Source organism: Sus scrofa, chromosome 15 (genome assembly GCF_054392235.1).
Source record: "Sus scrofa isolate SSC_HxYL_T2T_F1_AM1 chromosome 15, Sscrofa_HxYL_maternal_Yorkshire_Landrace_v2.0, whole genome shotgun sequence".
Lineage (NCBI taxonomy): Eukaryota > Metazoa > Chordata > Mammalia > Artiodactyla > Suidae > Sus > Sus scrofa.
Window position 1 is genome coordinate 51,836,709 of NC_139397.1, and position 20,842 is coordinate 51,857,550.

General features: G+C 40.1%; 1 protein-coding gene across 2 annotated transcripts in view; it reads left to right on the forward strand.

Moving 5' to 3' along the window:
• AGPAT5 (1-acylglycerol-3-phosphate O-acyltransferase 5) overlaps positions 1-19,554 on the forward strand; it is a 52,343-nt gene extending 32,789 nt beyond the window's left edge. Inside the window, exons 6-8 of one of the 2 annotated variants that reach the window (XM_013983990.3) lie at positions 9,354-9,515; positions 15,673-15,796; positions 17,001-19,554. In XM_013983990.3, coding sequence (XP_013839444.2) covers positions 9,354-9,515; positions 15,673-15,796; positions 17,001-17,226 — 512 coding nt within the window. In that variant the 3' untranslated portion in view covers positions 17,227-19,554. 2 annotated transcript variants of the gene reach the window in all.
• Positions 19,555-20,842: the final 1,288 nt, after the last annotated feature.

The following is a 20,842-nucleotide window of genomic DNA, read 5'->3' on the forward strand; positions in this document are numbered from 1 at the left end:
CATTGTATTTACAACCATTTACAAAGCACTTGCATTGTGCTAGTATTTTTTGAGGCTTTAAAATAAAACTTTTGCAAACAAACAACAGCAAGCATTTATTGTCTCACTGTCTGTGTGGGTCTGATGTGGTTTAGCTGGCAGCTCCTCGCTCAGGGTCGGCCACAGGCTGCAGTCAAGGTGTCTGCTATAGTCAGATCCTGGTCCCCCCAGGAAAATCCACTTCCCTTCACTCACACAGCTGTCGACAGGCCTGGGGTCCTCGCTGGCTGTTGGCCGCAGGGTCAGTTTCTTGGCACTTGAGCCTCACAGCATGATGACTTGGTTCCCTGGAGCTATGACCAGAAAGGGGCCAAGGAGAGAAAAAGGGGAAGGTCATGACAACGAGGAAAAAGGGGAAGGTCATGACAGTGAGAGCGTAGCATAGTGGTGAGCAGGGCAGAAGTCAGTCTTCTCATAGCTTTGCCACATTCTGTTTGTTAGAAACAATTCACTGGGTCAAGCCCACAATCAAGGGCACAAGGGTGTGAACACTAGCAGGTGCAATTATTAAGGACCATTTTGGAGGCTACCTACCTCAATGATATTTACACAAGCAGTTCCATCAAGCTAGAATATGCTAAGAATGAGCAAAGTTCCCTTTAGGTGATACCATTCCCGGATGCAGGTTCAGCAAGGAGGAAGCACTTTGGGTGGGCTGTAAAGTTTCACTGGAAGAGGTGTTGGTTGTGGGGATGGGGGTGGGGGCTGCCTTCCAGTGGGAAAAGATGGCAGAGCATGGACATGGGGAAGGAACCTGTATCAAGGTATTGACTAGTGAGAGCCTCTCTCTTCTCTCAAAAGAACAGTCACTATAAGGGGGAGGCAGACACTAAGGGTGTCCCTGGTTACCAGCAGGGCCTGAGCAAGACTCACCAAGAGCGGCCATTTGAGATACACCTTCTGCTTCACAGCAGTGATCAGATTTCCAAAAATTGTAGAACGCTGTTTTTCAACAACTTTGCTTCTTACAGCCCGTTTATAATGTGTGATGGACTAATTCATTAATTTAAATATATTAAGCAAGACAAAATTAGCCATGGACATTCTGGCCAAATCACTAGTTATTTGTTGTTTTTAGTAAGTTTGCATGATGGAATGAGTATAACCCCAGAGTATTGTTTCTGTGAAGAGTCATAGAAATATTGTGTTCTAGCTTTGAAGGACTTCTGATTTCTTTTGTAAAATTTACATGTGTATGTGTGTGTGTATGTTCCTATTTAAGTATTGGCATACTTCTTTCCATTAGGTCAAACAAATGTTAATCTGCAAATAGGTTTATTTACTATGTTATATTTATTCAATAATTTCATTCCAGGTTTTAGGGTCTGTGTTAGTCACCTCAGGCTGCCAGAACAAGATACCAAGACTGTGGGGCTTAGGCAGCAGACATTTATCCTCTCACAGCTGGGGAGGCTGGAGGTCCAAGGTCAAGGTGCTGTCAGGGCTGGTTTCTCTGGAGGCCTCCTTCTCTCTGTGTCTTCATGTGGCCTTTCCTCTGTGTGCTCACAGAGAGAGGTCTTGGGTGCCTCTTCCTCTTTTTATGAGAATATCAATCCTATTGGCTTAGACCCCACACTTATGACCTCATTTAACTTGAATTACCTCCCTAAAGGCCCTCTGAGGTTAGGGCTTCAAATAAATTAGTGGGGACTGGCACTTCAGTCCCTTACAGGGCCTTAAATTATTTCTATGTGTAATTACACTTAATACTAATATTTCTTAATTTCTTTTTAAAAACAATTTAGGATGATTATTTACCTTATATGAATATTAACATTATATAAATATTTACTTATATAAATTTAGTAGCATATTTATAGCTACTAAAATATACATATTTTTAAAAATCCACACTAATTCTGTGATACTAAACAAGTACTTTTTAAGTAATTCTTAAAATAGTGTAATAATGATATATTCTAGCTTTTTAAATCTGATAATACCCTAGTTACCCGTAATTGACCATTATTAGTCTGTCATTTTTCTGTGAGTTGTAATTCTTTCTCAAAGTTACCAAAAGTGGGGAAAAATGCATAATTTGTCTTAATGGATATAATTTTTAACTGCTAACTGTTCTTTCTTTAAATTCTATTAACTGGGAAAACTTGCTATCTATTAGAACTGTATTTTCTTGTGACTATAAAGGTAATTATTTCCCACCAGACACAAAGGAAATTGATTTGTGAACAGTATAGCTAGAAAAAGAGTTTCCTGTTTTCTTTCCTCTTAGGTCACAACTAAATGAGATTACTTGAAAATAAAAACAAATGAACTCATTTTTCCATCTGTTAAGCTAATTTTTCTTCAAGAAAATTGAAATCTAATAGCACTTATTAATCTGAGATATGTTTTGCCTCAAAACATTATTAATTTTGTTCCTAAAGTACACCTTCATTTGAATCTGACCTAATAAACAAATAGAAAAACAAACCAATACCAAGCTTTTAAATTTAGATTTTAAAAATTTGATCTTGTTTACATGTTCAAGTCATTATGATGCTATATATCACTGATAGTGGCATGGCCTGGTTTAAGAGGTAGGAGTGGGTATGGGTGTGTCTGTTTGTCCTAATCTTAAATGTTTGAAGGCCCTGGTTGTCATTATGTCATGGAAGTGTTTGACTTCAAAAAATATTAGCCACAAAATATGTACATTCATCTTTAGAGGAGTTCCTGTTGTGGCACAGCAGAAACAAATCTGACTAGTATCCATGAGGATGCAGGTTCAATCCCTGGCCTTGTTCAGTGGCTTAAGGATCCAGCGTTGCTGTGAACTGTGGTGTAGGTCACAGAAGAGGCTCAGATCCGAGTTGCTGTAGTTGTGGTGTAGGGCAGCAGCTACAGCTCCGATTTGACTCCAGTGCAGCCCTAAAAAGCAAAAAAACAAAAGAAAACAAAACGAAACAAAAAAAAGCTTTTGGGGTTGTTATTGAAGGTATATGTCTGTGTTAGTGTGTCATGAATTCTTAATACTGTCTACCTCAAAGGTTGTCATATTAATGATCTCTGAATTACCTTCTCATTTGAAACTGTTAGTCATTACTTTTAAAAAGACAATTCATATTTCCAAATAAATCAGTCAAGATTTTGTCTAACTAAAACCTCTCCAGGACAAAAATTAAGATTTCAAGAGGTCTGAGATATAGGTAAATTCTTCAAGCAACTATTAAGCAAGTTATATATTGAAGACTGCTCAATTTTATGATACATTTAGGGAAAAGAGAAGTGTATTTTCAGAAATGCTAACATGAAAGTTATCATTTAAGAAAATGATGGTTACATTCAGTAAGGAAAGCTTCAACATAGTATGTAAATACAATAGAATTATATGGTATAGTGGTAATATATAAATGTAAATAAAATAGTATACATATATAAATACAATAGTACTATACAATATAATAATATTAAATAAATATAAAGAAAATAGTATGGTAGGTAAAAATGTTCCTTTTCTAAGTTGTGTTCCTAAAATGCTTGTTTTTTTTAAGCAGCCAGTTAGATTATTTTGTATCCAACAAACCTATCTCAGAGTGACTTTCCCTTCTGACTTCCCAGGGAAGTTCATTTGTGGCCAGTTGTTGAGTAATTATTGCTGTGTTGTGTTGTCAGGTGTCTCTTAATCTTTGTAGTGATTTGTGGAGTGGTGCAGAATGCTACGTGTTCCTAGTAAGGCCACGAATCTCATGGGTCTCGATTACTATTGAGTCAAAGTTCCTAGGTGGTTCAGGATATAAAAAGAGAAGAGAATTATATTGGATAGGTCTACTCAAACCTTATATTCCTAGTCTAGGTTGTTTTATTCTTATATGCCATATCTGAAAATGAACAGAAATGAATAAAGGGATAGAGGAAGCTTTTGAGTTATATTTATAGTGATATTCAAGACCTGTTTTTTTCACTTTGTGTATCAACTTCTCCATCAGCATCCAAATTGCAGCTGTCTTTCGTTTCTCAATCCTTTGGCCTCTTCCTTCCTTTTTCTGTTGTGGCTCCAGCTGGCACTCTGGCCAGGTCACAGCTTTAGGGATGGCACAGCCAGGAGAGCACTCGCAGATCTGGAGGAGCCGAGGGGAAGCCCAGGCTCCTGTCACAACACTACTGTTCAGAGGTTCTGAGGGCTTTGTTTGATCTCTTCGAGGTCATTTCTATACCATTAAAATTTTTTACCAGAAGAAATATTATTGTTTCTTCCTCCTGCCTTTTCACACTCCTTTCAGCTCCCCTTTGTGAATTCCTGATCCGCTCAAGCCTGGTCTAAACTCTGAATCAGTGGTTCTCTAATTGGTGCCTGAAGCAGCAGCAGCAGCACTGTCCTGTAAACATTCAGGTACCACTTTCATAATTTAAATTATAATTTCTCATCAGTTATGTGAAGTGTTTCATTTTAACTCATTTTCCGTAGATGCATTTTAGATGTTTTGCTTTCCAGCAGTTACTAGAAAATTGGAACCTCATGTATCTTAATTTTCTTTCTCCATAGTGGTTTTTTACCACAGCAGCCAGCAGGATGATAGACCTAAACTTTTATAACTCCAGTAGTGGAAGGCAGGAATTTTAGTGACAAACCTAGAGTGGCAAACCACAGACCTAGAATTTTCATGTTATTCAAGCGAGTTATATTATAGAGCATGATTTTTGTAGTTTTAAAACTCTTTAGGATTTGTGGGATTTAGCTTTCATCCTTTAAATAACACTGGCTATTGTATAAGTTTAAGTGTCCTTTCAAAACATAAAGACAGAGAGTTCTTGTCCTGACCCAGTGGAAACAAATCTGATTAATATCCATGAGGATGTGGTTTCCATCCCCGGCTTCGGTCATTTGGTTGGGGATCTGAAGTTGCTGTGAGCTGTGGTGTAGGTTGCAGATGCGGCTTGGATCCTGAGTTGCTGTGGCTGTGGTGTAGTTGGGCAGCTACAACCCCAATTTGGCCCCTAGCCTGGGAACTTCCATATGCCATAGGTGTGAACCTAAAAAGCCAAAACAAACAAAAAACATAAAAACAGAAGGATTGTTTTTTCTTTGCACACTTCCCTGAATAAAAGTTATTATATCTGAAACATGTAAACAGATTTAAGTGGCAAATGGCAAGCTAATAATATTTGCAATGTATGACGTTTTAATAAATTCATTATAGAAGGAATTCCTGCTGCTTAGTAAGAAAAAGCCATAAATAAGAAAAATGGCAGAAAGGACATGAATAGGAAATGCATTCGATATAAATGAGCCATGCCTGTGAACAAATGTCCTTTGTCCCTGGTAATCAGAGAAATACAAATTCATTGAGCACTCTGAAACCAGCTTTTGAAAGTCAACCTGGCAAACATTGCTAAAGAAAGTTACTACCCAGTATTGGCCCAGGTTTAGTGGACAAGACAAACTTATCTTTCTCTTGGGAGCTAAAATGTCCTCTTTGTTCCCCATGGGCTGTAACCCATGATTATAGACTTGGTATCTTGAAAGGGGAGATGTGTCCTCTTACAGTTCAGGAAGCCTGAAGGCTGAATGGTCTGAGATCAAGGTGCAAGCATAGCCTGGTTCCATTTGTAGGCTCTCAGGGAAAATCCCTTTTCTTGCACTGGCTCCTGGTGCTGGCTTAATGCTCTGCTTTTACAGTCTTAAAATCGCATTGGGTCCTGCAGAATCTGTAGCCGGTTCTGCCTCTCCCTCCTCCTTGCCCTTCCTTCCTCTGACCCTGTCTATTTAGCTTCACTTGGACCCCTCTTTCCTCAGCCCTCCCCACTGTCGAGGCCTTACCACTCTCCTGTGCCTCCCATCTCCAGGTCCCTGCCCATTCCTGGCCTCGACATGACATTCCTTAGCCCTCTGTAACCTGAGTAATCTGGTTGTTTTCTCCCTTCTGTAGCAATTGGAACATGATAAAAATCTATGCTGATTGCTTTCTGCAGCCAATCCGCACTGTGTGATTTCAGCTGAACCAATAATGCTGTGTTTAGCAATTCTTTATTTTTCTCTTTTTCTCTTTCTGTTCTGTTTTTCAGATTTTTCCCTTCACATCTCATAGTTTCTTTGCCTTGAAGAAGTTATGTTTCTCTGTCAGGATTGTATCATACAGTCATACTTTATTTCAAAATCTTAATCCTGTTGCTTCAGTAATTTCTTTTTGCTTCCGTCACCTCCACACACTTCTCTGCTAGGTTTTTCCCCAGTTTACAAATACAGTCTAATTCTCACGCAGGGTGTGTGTGTGTGTGTGTGTGTGTGTGTGTGTGTGTGTGTGTCTACCCCCTTAAGGATTGCCTGTTTTCTCTCTTTCTCTTTGGTGCTGAAGAAGAAGTCTGGGCCCTTCTCGTTCTCACATGTTCTCCATCCACTCTCACAGGTTAATCCCAGTGACACCCAATTTACCAAAGTACCGCATCACCTCTCTTGGTTCTCAGAGTCGTTAGTCGTGATTGCCTTTTCATCTCTGCCCTTCAGTATTCTCAGTCACTGCCATTGCTTCAATGATGGTGTCCATATGCAAATGACCCCCAAATGTTAGTACTAGGTAGAAGCTCAGGAGATCTGGAGGTGGAAACAAAGCAAAGCAGTTTCTAAAACAGAGATTGGTCACTGACCAGGAAGGATTCCTCTACTGTTAGGGCTCAGGGGTTTTCCATAGTTCTCTAGAGACAGGGGCACAGTGTGATGTCAGTGTGACGGGCACAAGCTGAGCAGGTGATTGTGGATTCCTGTTATCTGACTGTCCCTGTAATGAAATTCTAATTGGTCTCTATAGTATTATTAGGAGATTGGTTTTACAATAATGACCCAAGGTTTGAGGAGACTGAGAGTCCTCTTCTCTGCTGAGAGTTGAAGACAACCTGCTCAGAGATGTAAATTGTCCCCCTCTGTGGACTGGATTTAGGATTGTCTAGTGGCTGATGACCATCTGAGAAAGCCCAGATACTATTTGTTGTAATGGTAAGGGAATCTTGTATTATTCTAAGCCTTGGAAAATTGATAGACTCTGTCTTACTAAGTACATGCGGGAAAGAAGGAGCTGTTTTTGTCATGTCCTGCATTCATATCTCACTTCACCTGCTTTCTGTACCTCCATTCCAACCACCCTTGAAAACACTGGTCCAGGTAACACTCCATTGGGCCAGGTGGTTATGTCTCAGTTCTGGACCTTTCAGTGTTTCCCAGTGAGCATTGTCTTCTTGCTTCTCCTTGAGACATTTTCTTCTCCGTGCATCTCTGTCACCCCAGTCGCCTTGTGTTTGCTCTTCCTCGTCGACTCTTTCTTTCCAAGAGCCAGAACATTAAAAAAGAATGTTTATAACTGAGTCGCTTTGCTGTACAGAAGAAATTGGCACAACATTGTAAATCAACTAAAATTTCTTTTAAAAAGCTAAGTGATAAAAGCTGGAACGTGCCAGATAGGAACTGGATCTAGACAATGTGCTGTAGTACAGTTCCTGGCGAGAGGACTTTCTCTTTGTTTGGTTTACATACTAGTAACGACCATTTCTTACTCATCCGCCACGAAGTTGATTTTTCTAAACCTTCACTGTAATTCATTTCTAGGAAAATACTACTTTTCTGTCTTCTTACTAACTTACTTCGATTCTAATAATTCATTGTTCTTACCAAACATCATAGAGTGATTCTGTGGAGCTATCGATTTAATAAAATTGAATCCAATAGCAAAGAAGGAAGTGTTAACTAATTTAATTGACAAATAAATGTTTCCCAGCCTGATATACTATGTAGATTTTTGTTATAAGTTTGTGAATAAATTAAACTGCTTCTGCCCTAGGGATTTAAATCAGATCCGTGGTTGTGGGAATCTCTTTCTTTCCCACACGACTCTACATTTTAAAAATTCTTCAGCAGGAAGATCCCAACATACTATAGCTGTTCTTTCTTATGCGGCTAATTTTCCCTCGAGAGAGGCAGTAGAAAATCCAAGTCAGTTTTTTTCCTAGTCTGTTTCCATGTCACTTCTTCAGGGCTACCCTTCTCTGTTAAATTGTCAGGAAATATTCTAATCCAGGAAAGGGGGGCAGTAGGAGGTAGAAAGTAGAAAGAACAAATTCTTAGTACTAGTAGGAGCACAAATAAATATGTGATTAATTATTCTCTATACATTGCAATATTTTCTCACTTAAAGAGGCTTTTGAAAGTGTGTGGGGATATGTGTATGTGTGTGTGTGTGTGTGTGTGTGTGTGTGTGTGTGTGTATACCCAAGAGAATTGAAACTGTATGTTTACACCAAAACTTGTTCATATGCAGCATCGATACACAGTTTGTATGAATGTTCATAGCAGCACTGTTCATAAGAACCAGAGGGAGGAGAGAACCAGTGTCTGTCAGCTAGTCGGCCAGTTAACAAAATGTGGTATAGCCATACAGAAGACCATTACTCAGCCATAAAAGCTGAGGAAGTACTGATGTGTGCTGCCACATGGAAGAACCTCGAAAACACGATGCTAAATGAAAGAAGCCAAACACAAAAGTCCATGTGCTGTGATTTCATTTATGTGAAATGTCTATAATTGGGCAATCTGTAGAGACTGAAAGTAGACCCATGGTCGCAGGGACAGGGGTGTGTGTGGAAGATGGTGTGCAGTGTCTGCAAAGGGTGAGGGTGTCTTTGGAGTGATGAAAATGGTCTGGAGTTTGATAGTGGTCATGAGTGAATAAACTAAAACTCATTGAATTGTCTGCTCTCCAGGGTGAATTCTATGGTATATGAACTAGATTCCAAATTTTTAAAAAGTTTACCAAGAAACTAGATTCTTCGGTTACCCTAGAAGTTTCAGGCCAGAATTTTGTGTTACATGGACCACCTCAGTCATGAGTTCAAGTGTTGAACACAGTGGGGGTCATTTAAGTCATTCCACCCTATCAATCTTTGGACAGAAGTAGAACAGAAAGAATCACAGACTTGGAGTCAGAAATAGGAATTGTGCTCCTGAATCTTTAGTGACCACAGGTAAGATGCTACCACCTTTATTCTGTTGCCAGAAAGGAGGATCATATGTTTGCTCTTGTCAAAGTTTTCCAAATCAAAGTGTTTCTGAGAGGCCATGAGCTTCTTGAGGGTGGATTCTCTAACCGGTTTTCATTGGTGTCTTGTATGTGTAGATGTTTCATATATGTGTATTGAATGTTGATTTAAATTGAGAAAGTCACATAAGTGCAGTTTAAACTTTCTTAATGTCCTATAGATATGAGATTATTGCATCAGTGCATTCTGGTCTGTCTATTAGTGGAAACTTAAAGTCAATTTAGAAGTTATGTTCTATTGCAGAGGTGTTCTCCAACTAATTTATGACCGCACTGAATCAATTTCTTTTCTAGGCCTTCCAGTATTAAAACACGTGCTAACACCAAGAATAAAGGCAACCCATGTTGCTTTTGATTCTATGAAGAGTTATTTAGATGCAGTTTACGATGTTACAGTGGCTTTCGAAGGGACCATGGATGATAAAGGGCAGAGGAAAGAAGCACCATCCATGGTTGGTAAGTTTGTTTTCAAGTAATTCATAGATATTTACCAACGTCTGATTTATTTTAAAAAATAGTTTAATGTACTCTATTGCATTTACTTGATGTGTCTTCCAAGTATATATACTTCATGCATTTTTCATGTATGTTTTTATAAATCTATAACAGATTAACTCTCATTAGTCCTGCTAAGTTTGGTACTGGTTAGCTGTCACAGTCCTGACTTTCCCATTATCATTAACTCGGCCTCTTTCAACCTAAGGTTCACACATAAAAATGGGAAGCTACACGGATCACATTTAGGAGTGAGGAGAGAGAGTGCTGACCAAGCAAAACCAAGGTGTGCACGCTGGTCAGTGTTCATCTTTGTGTGTATTTTTCATATAGTGTTTGTGAAATCTGGTATCATTGCGAGAAAGAAGTTAAGGGTGACTTTCCTTTTTTAAACGTGCTGGGTATCAGGGACCTTTGAGCAGTTATTTATGTGTATGTCAGAGTAATAAGACAAAACAATTGTAAATGAGCAGAATATTCTAGTTATACATAGCCAAGGACACTCTGGATTGTCAGAGGAGCTTGGACATGGGAGTGGCCACAGGGCAGCGTGTGGAGGTGCCACCCCCTTTCAGAGAACCCATTGTCCTGGACTCTGTATTTCACCTTATCCCCTGTTGGATGTGGAACAAACATGCTTGTCAGAGTGCTTCTGTCAGCGGATCTCGAAGGCCACTGTTCAGAACATGCTCAGAGGGCGGGGAGAGCAGCTCCCTCAGCAGGAAGTTTGGGAGGGAGGACAGGTGGCTGAGGCACAAAGGGGTGAATGGTATAAAATTGGTCATGGTGGGAGGAAGTGAGTGCCTGCTCTCTTGATTGCCTCTAACATAGTAAACACAAAGCGAAAGCCTGTTTTTTCATTTTAAAAGTAAATTTTATATATATATATATTTATATATTAAATTAGTATATATATTTTTAGTGTGTGTGTGTATACATATATATATATATCTCAAACAGTTTAAAAATCGAACTATATAAAGTGTACACGTCAGGTGCTAACCTTTATGCAATTTGCGCAAAAGCCAGAGAAGTATATAAAGCTTGCTTTCCACCCTGTCCCCTTCTACCTGGTCCCCTTCCCAGAGTGACCACTTTTCTTCATTTCTTGTGTGTCATGCCTACAAATTTAATTTACTCCACTGTCCCTCCCTCTTGTAGAAGAGGCGGCATAGAATGCTTTTTTTCCATTTTAACCATTGAAAGAGCCATTGACCTCATTTTGCGTTTGAATACAGACATGCATTTAGTTACTCAGCAATATTTATAGTTACTCAAACATTGTTGGAAAAATAAGATTAAATGCTTTTATTGTTTATGAAAACCAGATATAATTCCCATGATGACCTTTTAAAGTGCTGCTCTTGTCGTGTCACTGTCCTGGTCATAAGAACTCATTGGCTTGGCAGTGTCCACAGGATAAACACCTGTGTCTTAGCCATCCAGCCTGGGACTCTGCATTCTGGCCCTGACCTCCTCCCTCACGCTGCTCCTTCCTGCTCTGTGCCACCCGTGGAACTGGTTTACCCATTGTTGCTGAAATCCTCCTGGCCCCATGTGGGTTCTGAAACGAAGGCAGTGTTAGGCCAGGCTGCTTTCCCCTTCCTTGTCCTCTTCCGACTCTGCGGCTATGTCCCCTATGTGCTTTCTAGCTCACAAAACTTCTCTGGCTTTTGCGCAAATTGCATAAAGGTTAGCACCTGACGTGTGGCAACCCTGTCTCCTCCCAGTTAGATTGGAAGGGCTTTGGTGGCAGACCATCATAGGTGGTGTGACCTGACTACCCAGCACTTGTTCCACTGCTAACCAATGGTGACTTTGAGTATTCATTACCAATGTCTGATTCCGAAAATGTTGGCTTTTCGAAGTCACACTCAGAAGCCATATAGAAAACAAAATGTATCATTTCCATCGAGTAAGAATAAATATTTCTTCAAGAAAAAAAGACGCCAGAGTAAAACAAAAAGACTGAAGACAAATGAAACTTAAATCTTCGAAAGAAGGCTGATTTCCTTAATGTACAAAGTGTTCCTATAAATTGATATGATCAGTAACTCAGTAGAAAAATGGTAAAGGGTAAGAACAGACAGTTCATACAAAAAAATTGTTCAACCTCGTTTGTAATTAGAAAAATTCAAATTGAAGCATACAGTGAGATACCATTTTTTACCATTGGGTTGGCAGAAATCACAATTAATAGGATAGATAACAGGCCCTGTACTTGAGACTAAAGTATGACAGGGACTTTATACTTTGCTGTAGGTGTACAGTACAGTCAGTCTCAGGACACGCTGTCAGACAGTATCCATCAAAGTTACAAAAGCATTTACACCTCCACGGCTGAGACTTTATTCTACAACACATTTCTGCATGTACAGGACATCTGCTGTGTGTTGGTTTTAGTTGTGAATTGAGGGCTATATAGCTTGAAAAACTCCTCTCATTATTATATAACTTGATTAATGTTTTGCTCTATTTAGTTCAGTATAGAGATTCCCTTTAAACTTAAATGATAAGTTGGGTTAGGTATAAAATTCCATTGCTTGGAATATTGTAGGTACCTCGTGGTCAAATTTAATTAGTATTAAATATTATCTCCATACTTATTGGGCTGTCAGTTAATATTCACATTTTATAGCCCAATTTAAAAAACACTTCTTTCTATGAAGTTGCTAGATTGTTCCTTTATAGGCCATAGGCAGGTGTTTCTCAGAGCACTGTAGGAGGATTTTCCCATCAGAATTCCTCAGGCTGATGGCTGACCGTGTGGGTCTTAGCCCACTGCAGGCTGCTGGCAGGCCTGCCCCGAGGTGGCAGCTGTGGGCTGAGGGCTCTGTGGGGCCTCTCTTGGTGCAGAATGTTGGAGCTGGGCCTTAGGAGGCCTCACGGGAGAGGCAGCACGTTCTGCCTGAGGCCTTCCCACTGCATGGTTGGTTTCATTGGAAGGTAGGTATGGCTCGAAGCGCCCCCTGGTCCTCTCGTGAGTCATCAGGTCTTTTCAGTGGAGTCGGTGCTTCCAAGGACAGTGGCCATTGGGCAGAGGTGAGACAGGGTGGTTTGACTGTGATTGATGTATAAATCCTGCTTCTGAAGTGGGAGGGATACCATAAGAAATCATGAGCTTCAGGACACAATTGATATTCTATCTAAGCATTTCATATGAGTCTAAGTGGCTTTTTCTATTAATATTTTCTTATATGAAAATAACACATACTTGGAATGGAAACTACAGGTAACTCACAAAAGGAAAAAACTCCACAAATTCACCTGTCCAGATCCAACCCCACTTAACAGTTGTGATGTTTTCCTCACAACTTTCTTTTTTATGACGTCTATATGTTGGAGTATGTGCCTTTATGTATTTTAAAAATGCGATTACATATGTGTACCTTCATATCCTGCTTTTTTTGCTTAATGATGTGTCATGAACATCTTTACATGTTAGTATATGTACACATGTAATTTTTGTAAAAGGCTACATAGTGTTTGTTCATCAGTGTGAATATAAACCAATATATCTACCCAGTTTTCTGTTGCATTTAGGCCATGTTATTCCTTTTTTTTTTCCAAGGAGAGGGCTCCGGTGTGTGGAGGCTCACTGCTCAGCACACAGATGTCCTGTGCCCTGTCTTTCTTGCCGGGCTTCCCAGGCATAGGGTACCCGGGACTTCCCCAGAGACTAGACCTTGTGACATGTGTGAACGCCTGGAAGACTTTCTCTGTCACCCTAGCAGATCAATATACTCTAGGGACCTGCTGGAAAAGTTACAGTTAGAAGAAAATTACACCTGCATTAGAATACTTGGTGCTAAATATTATGGGATAATTTTTGCTCATGCCATAAGAAATATGCCCCAACTAAAATAGTTTTTACTAATGTGGGTACAAGAACTTTATCAAATGTTGAAGAAGCATTGATGTCATTGCCCTTGTGGGAGAAGATCCTGAATGCCATTTAGAGCTGCTCTGGTGCTTGCATGGTCTGTATGTGGATGCCTGATCACAGCAGTCAGGCTGATCTGGCTGCACTGCAGGCTGCTCTGGGCCTGAGCTCCTTCACCCACACAAGGAGGTGAGAGTACTTGCCTGAGTAGATGCGCAAAGGTCCAATGAAAAGATGGATGTGAAAGTGTGTTGTTAATACTAAAGTACTGTGTAAATTTTAGGTGGAAAAAAACCTAAAAGCACCCATGCGAATTTCAGGGTCCTTTTCTCAGTGCTGCCTCCCTCAGCTGCCTCTTACTAGAGGCCTTGCTGATGTATTCTAAACGCTTTCATTCCCAAGCATTCCAAGTGCCGTTGGTTTCATTTCCTTATAGACTCTGTATCTGCACACCAGGACTTGAAAATATCAAGGATGAATGCAGTGGCAATTAGATGACACCTTAATGAGTGGAAATGTTGAGGGGCAGATGTAGACAATTAAGTGAAGGTGGGAAAGTTGGTATTGGCATCTGTGTTTTTATCTATGAGAAAAAAATAGTCCGTGCAGCTAACACACCTGCCATTGCTAACACACCACGCCGTGTGCAAGGTCCTGCCCTATGTGCTCGAAACATCCTCCCAACAACCTCTCAGAAGGGACAAGTGCTGCCCCTCTCTTGTACAGACTCAGAACAGCACAGAGGCTAACAGATCTGCCCGGGTTGACAAGGGATCAAAAGCCAGGCCTCCTGACTCACTGTCTGTGCTCTTAACTGAAATACAACTCTGCCTCAAAAAGCACTTCTGAAGCAGTTCTTTGATTTAAATGAAAATGGAACTGGAGGAAATTAAGACTAAAATACTTTAAAAGTAAAATCTTCCCTATTGCAGTGTTTTTGCATATTTATCATCAAAGCCAATTCACTCCTCAATGTATATAAAAATTAAGATAATTTTTGATGATGGAAATGCAGCATGCTGCTAAGGCTTGACACCCTCTCAGTGGAGAAGAGCAGTGTAGCAAGTACTTAGCAAAATGGGATGTGGGTCCAAAGAGTGGAGACTTCTTTAAGGGTTAGCTTAGTCTTCCTCAGATTGCAGCACACAGTCACTGATTCCTAGAACATGTCTTTGAACACATTTTACCTTAAGATAAAGGTAAAATGCATGGGTATAAAAAGTACCACAGAGGTAAAAGGGTGGGCGCAGGTAGGAGGTCTCAGCCCCCTATTTGCATTCTCCCCACCACCACACACCAAACATGGTCTTCTCTTAAGTCTCTTAGGACTATTTCCTTGTTTTCCAGAAATTTAAATATGTTAATATGCTCATGTCTGCAGAAAGCCGTCCACATAAAAGGGAATTTCCAGGCTCACAGTTCTTTCTTACCTTAGAATAAATCCTGACCTTACCCCTTTGTGCCACCCAGACTGAAAAAAGGACTGTCTGCTTTTCTCAAGTTAGCATGTTTTAGGAATTATACTTATTTAAGGGCTCATGACTGTTCCACAAAAAGAAATTTGGTTCCTGAACCAATTAGAATTTGTTAAAATACGCAAGGATCAGGAAAGCAAGGAGGACCAGTGGGTAGAAACCACCAGCAAGTCATAGAGGAGGAGAGGGGAGCCCTCTGGCTGCAGAGTCATGGCGGGAGGCCCTTGGCCAGCTCAGCACAAAGGATGAAGGGGTTACATGCCTCTGTGCCCATAGCGCTCTGCCAGGCACCCCCCACCCTGTCCTTGAGGGCTCATTGCCCCAGGGGAGCAGTAGTGACAACTCGTGACAAGTACTAGGCTTGGGAACGGGGGACTGATGGTCCCATGAAGGTGACTGGTGGGTCTGATCGGTTGGCATCTGGGAATCCCTTCAGTGCAGGGGGTACGTATTTCTAGTAGAGTCCAGGTTCCCTCCTGGGCTGCCTGAAGAACTCAAGGTTGTTGTATGAAAAGTAACATTTGGTGCTGTGGATTTAACTACTGACCTCGTAATTGTGAGGACTTCAGAATTATACTGCTTTAGCTTGAAATCCTAAACTGCCAGTTTATAATCTTTATTTTCTTCTAATTTTTTTTGACTAAAAAAAAAAAAAACTCTATTTCGTTATCATTTTTAAACTTTTCTTTATCTCCTTTTCATTGTTATGTAACTGTGAGTTTCAAAATAACAAAAATGAAATATTTTTGTTTCTTGTTAGAATTTCTCTGCAAAGAATGTCCAAAAATTCACATTCACCTTGATCGTATAGAGAAAAAAGATGTCCCAGAAGAGCAAGTATATATGAAAAGATGGCTTCATGAACGTTTTGAAATAAAAGATAAGTGAGTGGCAACAGTTCCAGCACTTCAAAAACTTTGGTTTTCAACTAAATCCCTGTACAGTGTAAAATGAACGTAAAGTCTTATTCTCTTAAGAATGCTTTCTGTAAACTCTAGTCAAATCGCATTCAATACCTCAGTGTTCATGTTTTAGACTTGACTGTGGTAAATCACTGTGAAAGGCTTAGTATGGGAGGCTGGCCATTGTTAGTACCACGTTTCAAGAATTTGTATAGGTAGGAAATTTTTTTAAAAAATAGAGACACAGGAGTTCCCGTCATGGCACAGTAGTTAACAAATCCGACTAGAAACCATGAGGTTGAGGGTTCGGTCCCTGGCCTTGCCCAGTGGGTTAAGGACCTGGCGTTGCCATGAGCTGTGGTGTAGGTTGCAGACATGGCTCGGATCCTTTGTTGCTGTGGCTCTGGCGTAGGCCGGCAGCTACAGCTCCAATTAGACCCCTAGCCTGGGAACCTCCATATGCCAAGGGAGCAGCCCTAGAAAAGGCAAAAAGACAAAAAAAGAGAGAGAGACACACACAAAAAGCTTCCTACTTTCTGCTCTCCCCTCGTAGGTGGTGGGGGGTGCATCAGCTGAGGACAGGCTGTTGCAGGGAAGATGGGGCTGCAGGGTGAGGGCTGGGGCCCCCATGTATTGACACTATGTGTTTGTAGGAAGAGGAGGGGGCAGTTGGCATTTTCATGACTAAAATGATTTTTTGCTGTTAGTATTTTGGGGCCCAGACAGTTTCTGAGGTTGACCTTGTGTTTCTCCTGCTAATAACATGACTTTGGAGAAAGTGCCATGTTGACCTATGCCTAGAGTTGCCTGTGAGAAGGTTTGTGGCTGCACCCATGGTGTATGGAAGTTCCCTGGCTACCGACTGAACTGGTGCCACATCAGTGACCCCGGCCACAGCAGCAGCAATGCCAGATCCTTAACCTGGTGAGCCATCAGAAAATCCAAAACCATCTGTTTTTAAACATTACACATAATATAATTCATATCCACTAATCATAGAACATAGTAAAGATATTTTTAAGGCCTAGAGACTCCAATTAAATCAAGTCCCTGGGTGTTTCCATATAAGGACCTATATAACTTCTCCAGCATACAAGAGGCACCCAATAGGTATTTGTTGAATTAAAATAGTAAAATGAGTCAAGCTGAAAGTTAAAACTTTTTTTTTCCCCCATTCTGGCCATAGATTGCTTATAGAATTCTATGATTCACCGGATCCAGAAAGAAGAAACAAATTTCCTGGAGAAAGTGTTAATTCTAAACTAAGTCTCAAGAAGACCTTACCATCATTCTTGATCTTAAGTGGTTTGACTGCTGGTATGCTTATGACTGAGGCTGGAAGGAAACTGTATGTAAAAACGTGGGTTTACGGAACCTTAATTGGCTGCTTGTGGGTTAGCATTAAAGCATAAACAAGTAGCCTTCTCCGAAGGCAGTGGGATGTGCTACCTTGTTATTTTTGGTGGCTGCACCTTACATCTGATTGTTCCTGAAATTAATATGAGGTGTAAATAAAGCCTTGTTGATTGAACATTGGATAAAATAGAATTTCTGACTAAAGGCGACATGCAGTTGGTCTTGGGGAAACAGTTTTTCAACTTTAGTACAGAAGCTGCTGGAAAAGGAAAAGATAAACCAAGTTTATGTTATACTTGGCATTTCCTATAAACTGATGTCAACCTCAGAAGATCATTAGGATTGTATAATTTGTTATTGTCTTGTAATTCAGATAGCTGTATTCATAAACATTAATTTGCAGTATATTGCACTGTATTTGTTATTTTCAGTTTTTTTACAACTTGACTGGTCCAAACTCTTTATCACTCAAGTATTTAGTATCTTGCTGTTGTGTAATATTTTGCTTTCTGCTTAATTTCTCCAAGTCAGTGACAGAAATTACAGTTACATATCAAGAAGGACATGAGGGGAGGGCCCAGAAATGTTTGTGGGGAAAAGCTCTTGCTAGCGTGTGCTTTTATTGTATTGTGTTCTTAGCTGATTCCACTTTATATTTGCAAAATAATTAACATTTCTAATATTTATTGAAACGGCTTAATTTGCACACCCTGTACTCTATACAAAAGAATAAATAAGGTATAAAATATGAGAATTAAGTTTAAGTTAAAATTGTGACCCTGGTTCACTGTAGCAGAACTTAAAATTGCTCAGCTTTTTGAAGATTTAAGCTAAGCTTCTAGTACTTCACCATGTTTGTGCCATAAGTACTTCAAAACCTTAAGGTTTCCTATTCTTTTTTATATCAAAATAATCAGTGTGAACCTTTGTCAGACCAGAGTCCACAGATATTTGAGATGATGGAAGCTTCTCAAACATCTGATTTGATTTACTAGCATGTGCCTTTTGCCTGTTACTTTTGGGTTTGACAAAATATTTAACCCCAAAATCCTCTTTCCTGTCATCATGGTCAATTTCCATTGTTTTTGAGTTCTTTTCCTTCAAATCGCTGGCAGTGGTGCCTTGGGGGCTGGCCTGATGGCTCCACTGTGTAGCCGGCCAGCCTCTGCCTGGTCGCAGCCTTGAACCATCCATGCTCTTAGGAGCCAGCTCACCATCTTCGGCAAAGGCACTTTGCATTCGTATTAGGTCAGGAAATCAGCTTACTTGAGCCAGTGAAATACAGACTTTATCCATCCGGACGGAGTGATTTCACTTAGTTCCCATGAGTATGAACAAGGCCACACAATCTGTTTCACCTCAAAAGAAGAGCTGTGTTTTAGGAACCAAATCCCACACTTTCAGTCCTAGAGCAATAGAGGCCCTGGAAAAGGACCTTTTAAAAGTGTTGTGATCCTGCTCTATTTTTATGTTACAATTCAAACTTACATAACATTTCTGCTTATCGGTAATGGATTTTTGCTGCAGAATTGTATCAGTGTCCCAGATGAAACACACCAATTAAATCATCATAACAAGATGGAAATAATAATTAAGGGAAATTTTACCTGATTTTCCAGAACCAGAGTAAACCATTTCAAGTAATCCCTCTGAAGAGCTGGGTAATATCAGTTGGGGGTGTGTGTGTGTGTGTGTGTGCACATGCACACACATTCCCACAGGATACAATTGGCCTAATTTTCAATGGGGTGCAGGTAAAACTTTTGAGACATGTTCTCATGCCAAATTGCTGTTTTCTCCTACTTATTAAAGTGCAATTTAGATCAGTTCCATGTCTTATTAGTTTTTTTAACAGTCCTAAAGTTGGAGCCTACTTCTAATTAGATCAAAATAATGTAAGTTGTATAACTTACTTTGAATGTCATGGGTATGTTCTACATTTAAGTTTTAAGAAGCAGTAGTACCGTGGGAATTATGTTGATTATATGTGATTTGAAGAAGTCAAAATGAACTGCGTTAAGATCATTTGAACATCATGTTTCTTATAACTATCCTTGTATTCTTTTCACAAGAGGTCTATAAAATATTTGTTTAAAAGTGTTTTTTTGTATCAAAATACTCGGACAATTAGAAGCTTCTTTTTAACATGTATTGATATGACTTGAATTATTATTTTCTAGAATTAAGAGCCCTATATCTACCTGTAAATCTTTTTGCATAATATCAGTTAAGCTTTTGTTTCTGTTATTCTTGATTTACAGCTTAGTTATCCCTTGGTTTTTCTTTCAAAGGAAGCAATCAATGTGCATGCTTTTATGTTTTTCACAAGAGGGTGTGTTTGGATGAAAGTAAAAGAAAAAAATAAAATCTTTCATTGTCTCTAATGTCTGCTATTTAACATTTCACGACCCCAAAATTTACCAACAGTCTCCTATTACATAGAATAGGCTTCATGGTTCACCCTGCATTCCAAGTATATAAAACTACAATAGTTTTTCTTCAATATTGAGCAAGGGTTTTAAGAAGTACATGAAAATCTTCAAAAGTGTGAAGCAATGTATTAGTTTTTCTATTTAAACTCATCTCCGTGTCAGATGCCTCTAATTATCCCCAGTGGTGAGTAAAATGTGACTGAATAATCTTCACCTCGCACATACTAGTGATTTCTTGTATATGTTTCATTTCCATGTGATTTTTTTTTTCATTTAAAGTGGTATCGATTTTCCTTTATATCCAGATTACACAAACCTCTTGCTTTGTAACATTACATGGTTTATACTTACATTCACCGAATAGATTTATGTCAGTAAGTTGATTTAAATAAATTGACCATTGCCCCTTTCTTCTAACCTGTCTCCCAGCTAAAGTGGGGGCCACCACCCAGCTCTCCGCGGGCGAATATCCCAGACCATTGAGTGGGCGCCATCTAGTGGTGAACAGAGAAATAACTGGCTGCTAGAGGCTGAGGCTGAGGCTGTGCCTGGACAGAAGGACTGGGCCCGAATCCAGATATTTAATGTGATGAATTTAAATAGGAAGATTCCACCAGGAAAAACCACAGCAGTAACAGCAAGACATCCCGTAACACGAAGGGAAGGGATGCTGTAGCTGCCCTGCGGCCAGGCCCAGGTCTTGGGTTCTCTCCTAGGCCCCGGCTTGCTCCCAGGGTGATTTGTTCGGTTATGCACCTTGCTTCCCACCTGCTTCCCAACTTTAAGAGGACAGGCCTGAACTTCTCCATCCGCTCTGCCTTCTGTAGGAGAATAGCTCCCCAGAGCTTACAGCTGGTATTAGTCACTCCTGTGTGAAATAAAATTCAGATTTTATGGCAATGCAAGAAAAACAACAAAGTCTTCTCTGCCCTTTGGCCTCCTCGCAGTGTGGTGTATCTGCATTTTGCATCCACCAAACCTCCCCATCGGCAGAAATGCTGAAACTGAGCAGGGACCTGTGGGGCTCCTGGGCACATAAGCATTTCTGTGTCCCCCATTTCTTGTTTGGGGGCAATGGGCTTCAGAATTCCATGAATTTATCTGAGTTCCAAAAAAGTTCAAACAGTTGCTAATCAGGGAAGGGAGGGGATGCAGAGACCAGGGAGGAGAAGTCAAGAGACAATAGTGCAGCCTGGGGGCAGGGTCCTGGTCCCTCCTCAAGGAATATAGATAATGTCTT